At 52.2% G+C, this 4,827-nt stretch overlaps 1 protein-coding gene across 1 annotated transcript in view; it reads left to right on the top strand.

The window, feature by feature from the left end:
- SOX8 (SRY-box 8) overlaps nt 1-4,800 on the top strand; it is a 5,300-nt gene extending 500 nt beyond the window's left edge. Inside the window, exons 2-4 of the mRNA XM_019542137.1 lie at nt 5-402; nt 2,601-2,839; nt 3,975-4,800. Of these exons, the coding sequence (XP_019397682.1) occupies nt 5-402; nt 2,601-2,839; nt 3,975-4,711 (1,374 nt within the window). The 3' untranslated portion in view covers nt 4,712-4,800. The remainder of the gene's footprint in view (nt 1-4; nt 403-2,600; nt 2,840-3,974) is intronic.
- Nucleotides 4,801-4,827: the final 27 nt, after the last annotated feature.

The following is a 4,827-nucleotide window of genomic DNA, read 5'->3' on the forward strand; positions in this document are numbered from 1 at the left end:
GGAGCGCGACAAAGCGCTGGAGCCGCCCTGCAGCCCGGCCGGCACCGCCAGCTCCATGTCCCCCGCCGACTCGGACTCCGACGCGCCCCTGTCCCCCGCCGGCTCCGACGGGCTGGGCTGCGCCGCCGCCCCGCGCCCGCCCGCCAAGGGCGACGCCGCCGAGGTGGACGAGCGCTTCCCCGCCTGCATCCGGGACGCCGTGTCGCAGGTGCTCAAGGGCTACGACTGGAGCCTGGTGCCCATGCCCGTGCGCGGCAACGGCGCGCTCAAGGCCAAGCCGCACGTCAAGCGGCCCATGAACGCCTTCATGGTGTGGGCGCAGGCGGCGCGCAGGAAGCTGGCCGACCAGTACCCGCACCTGCACAACGCCGAGCTCAGCAAGACGCTGGGCAAGCTCTGGCGGTGAGTGCGGGGGGCTCCCCGGGGGCCTGGGAGGGCTGGGCCCCATCCCGCGCTCCCCCCGGCTCCAGATCAGCAGCCAGAGTGCCCTCCGCTTGGCCCACCTTGCAGGGGGGCCAAAAACAGGCGTGGAGCAAAGCGAGCCGCATCCGGAGTAGGGCTAGGCGCAGCCCCGGGGGTTGGTCCCCCTGCAGGTGTGCTTGGGTCCCCCACCTGCCCTCTTTGCCAGGAGTCTGAGCCTGGTGGGCATCAAGATGTGGGCTCTGGGCTGAGGCTGGGGCAAGCGGGGATGGAGAAGGGGAGTGAGAAACCTTGGGGGGCAAGCGGGGATGGAGGAGGGTGCAGGGAGGGTGGGTGGCTGGCTGCTGTGAGAAGCCGGTGTCCCTCGTGTGCCCGGACTGGGTGTCTGTGCCTGGCTTTGCGCAGGCAGCCTTCGAGACGGGGTAGTCGCGCCTCCCGAGACCTCAGGACGGCAAAACTATCTGCAGAGCCCCCCTGTTGCAAGGCAGCTGGACCCAGCTTGCTCCAAGACCAGAGATGGGACATAAAGCCCCAGCGGTTCTGTAGCTGGGGCCCCGGGGGTTAGATGCGTACCGCAAACCCGTGAGATTGCTCTGGCTCCTTAGCTCGGGAGAGATTTTTCAAGTCAGACCCCCTTGGGAAATGGGTTCGGGGGGCTGCCTTTATTGCACGGCTCTCCCACCCTCCCCCCAGAGAGAACATACTTTGCTTCTTAAAAACTTCAGACCACTAACAAGGAAGCGATGGTCCCGGTGACCGCCATGCAGTAAAGAACAGCTGCTTCGTGCCGCGCTTGGGTCGCGGGATCGGGCTTAGAAAATCCTTCCCGAACTTGGCTGGAAGTTTTGCTTGAACAAAGCAGGAGGGGAGGGCCTGCTCCTGGGCTCGTGTAAACCCTGGAGGAGGCGACCCTCTTGCTTCCGTTGCAGGCGATGAGAACGGGGGCTCCTCTCTGGGGCTGAGACTTGTGATGGGAGCAGGGAAACCAGGGGCGGGGGATGCCCGGGAAAGGGCATACGGCCGGTGGTTACAATTTTGGGAACCCTCGCAAGCATCCAGCGGCCCCGGTTTCTCTTACCAGAGCTGATTTATAATGAATGAATTGGGTGTTTTATGCGGCTGTCACAGAGCAGAATTCGTTTCAGTCCCGAACTAGATGAGCACTGAAACGACTGTTAAAATAAAGGAGGTGTAGGATTTTTCTTGGCTCCCGGGGTTATAATTAAATATGATGTGCAGTTTATGAGCCTTCTGTCTGTCTTGCTCCTTTTCCTTCTCCAACTTTTTATGACTGGGTGGGTTCTCAGACTGGGTTTCTACTAGTAGGAAATGTATTTTTTTTTAAATTTTTTTTTATTGTTACTTTTACAATGGCTTTTCTTAGCTGTATTTTCCTTGGCTGCTTGAGGAAAAAGCCTTAAAATGAATGATCTAAATACCATTTATAGACCACTCTTCTCATAGGCTTTTATGTTCTGCTATTTAGTACGTATTTATTCACTCGGCATTTCTCTTCTGTTTGCCTGCTGTAAATAACTTGTCAAACTATGCCACATTTAGTATTTTTTCTGCTTTCAGAGACTGCCTTTGGCTAGCAGGACTATAAACCATTTTCTTTAACTATCCACATTTCTTTTTTTGTTCAAATTAGTCCTTCGAAATTTATGAACAAAATTCCCGGTTTGTTTTACATGTTGGTGACCAGTATGTTAAGAGGAGTCCCAGAGAGACGAGGGAGAAAGTTTAGTTAGATTATTTGAGTTGCTGTTTCTTCAACTTAAAATGTAGCAAATAAAATTCAAAGCTAGCGACTCTCATTTATCACGCTGTGAAAAAGCAGTTTATAGGTGAAACACAGCATTAATGTTTAAAAGTGGAATATGGAATGGCATTTTAAGGGACAGAAATGGGTTTTTGACCTGTGAATCGTATCCCGTATGGATTCTTCAAACAGTAGCTGACTATTTGCACTTGGTTTCACAAATAAAACAAGTTGTGCCTGTTACAGCCCCAGATTTAGTTTAGCAACTTTTAAGCTGGCCAGTTTGTTGGATCGATAAACTGCCGTCTGGGAAATAAATGCACCTGAGAACACAAGACAGATGCATAGGGTTTGCATTTGGAGGAAACGCGGCTGACTTTCTAAAACCGTTTCTTTTTCTTTTCTCTTTAAAATCAAGCTTGTTAAGCGAGAATGAGAAACGTCCCTTTGTGGAAGAAGCCGAGAGGCTCAGGGTACAGCACAAGAAGGATCACCCGGATTACAAATACCAGCCGCGGAGGAGGAAAAGCGTAAAAGCCGGCCAGAGCGATTCTGATTCGGGAGCTGAACTCAGCCATCACACGGGGAGCCAGATCTACAAAGCAGACACGGGACTAGGAGGCATGGCTGATTCTCACCACCACGGCGATCACACAGGTGAGGAGCGGAGAGGCTTACCGGCTTTCCCCAAAATAACCCAAGAGCTATCGTCGCAGCACAACTGTCGGCTTGCAGGTGAAAGGCGAGGGGAAATGCCAGCCAACGTGCTCAGTTCTGCAAACACACGTGTGCTTCCCTGTACTTGTGGTAGCGTATGAGTGAGTTTGCAAGGTCATGGCCTTGCAGGTGGAGGCCCAGGCAGGCATGGTGTGACCTGGCGACCAGCATGGTCTAAGCCTCCTTGTAGATAAATGCCTGCAGAACATAACCCTAAATCAAACATCTCCATTTTTTATTTATTTATTTATTTTTAAAGCCTCCCTGATCTATCAGCAGGGTTGAGGGAGCGATGAGAATTTTAACTGAGGAGAAGATAAGGGTTAATTATTGATTTGGGACTTTTAAAGGTGCCCCAAGAACGAGCTGGAGAGACTGAGACGGCAACATTCGCCACAGCTCTCTCGGAGTCTAAAGTGGAGCTTTGAATTGGCAAACTCCTGGTGTTGACAGATTCCAGAAGTATTGCTAATGTCCTGTAGCTTCAGACATGTTTGTTCTCTCTTGCAAGCCCTGTCTGCAGGATCCTCACCCCTACCTCCGCCCCTTCTCTTTGTTCACATGAACAGAATTTTTTTTTTTTTTTTGATGTATGTATATATATGCGTGCAAGAGAATAGGTCCTCACTTAAGGCCTTGTAAAGAAAGGCTGGACCATTTCTACTGAGCTAACATGCACTTGCAGCTTCTAGGTGTGGCATTAGGTGTAAATCTCTTTGCCTTTCCAAAGGTTTTGTGCAATAGTCCTACAGCAACTCCAGAGAGGTCTTAAATGAGTCAGTAGTTACCAAGTTTAGCACAAAGCTAACCACACTGGGCTAGACGGTCAGCTGGTGGAAGTGGATATTGCCGCTGAAGCCAAAGACTTGGCCCACTGGCCCAAGGAGTTTAGACAAGGTCCTCCATCAGTTCTCATGAAATGCTATTTTGCTTTTTGAGACACTTGTTTGGGTGGGGTTTTCTGTTTTTTGGTTTGTGTTTTTACTTGTAATTAATTAACCTGCTTTCCCCCCCCCCTCCAAATAGGCATCAGGGATTTTGATTCTAAAAACAGGCTTTCCCTTTTTGTCTTCAGGGCAGACTCATGGACCACCCACCCCACCTACCACTCCCAAAACGGACCTCCATCACGGGAGCAAGCAAGAGCTGAAACACGAGGGGCGCCGCTTAGCGGAGAGCGGCCGCCAGAACATCGATTTCAGCAACGTGGACATCTCCGAACTGAGCAGCGAGGTCATTAACAACATGGAGACCTTTGACGTCCACGAATTCGACCAGTATTTGCCCTTGAACGGCCACTCTGCCATGCCAGCTGACCACGGGCAGAACTCTTCGGCAGGGTCTTATGGCACGTCGTATTCCCATTCGGCCGCCAGCAGCGGTGGAGCGGCCCAAGTCTGGACTCACAAGAGCCCGTCCTCAGCTTCCCCTTCGTCCAACGAAACCGGGCAGCAGAGGCCGCACATCAAAACGGAGCAGCTCAGCCCCAGTCACTACAGCGACCAGTCCCACGGCTCGCCGGCTCACTCCGACTACAGCTCCTACAGCTCGCAGGCGTGCGCCACCACGGCGTCCTCCGCCACAGCCGCTGCTTCTTTCTCCAGCTCCCAGTGCGACTATACAGACCTCCAGAGCTCTAACTACTACAACCCCTACCCTGGCTATGCCTCCAGCATTTACCAGTATCCGTATTTCCATTCCTCCCGCCGCCCCTATGCCACGCCAATCCTGAATGGCTTGTCCATCCCTCCTTCTCACAGCCCCACGGCTAACTGGGACCAGCCTGTCTACACAACCCTGACAAGGCCTTAGAGGATGCTAAGAGTCTTTCAGGTCTTCCCAAAACTATATGCACTAAAATGAAGGAACGAAGAGGAAAATAATAGTTAAAAAAAAAAAAAACAAAAAACAACAACCTTGGGAAGCAA

Source organism: Crocodylus porosus, unplaced genomic scaffold, assembly GCF_001723895.1.
Source record: "Crocodylus porosus isolate Cpor-Errol unplaced genomic scaffold, CroPor_comp1, whole genome shotgun sequence".
Taxonomy (NCBI): Eukaryota; Metazoa; Chordata; order Crocodylia; family Crocodylidae; genus Crocodylus; species Crocodylus porosus.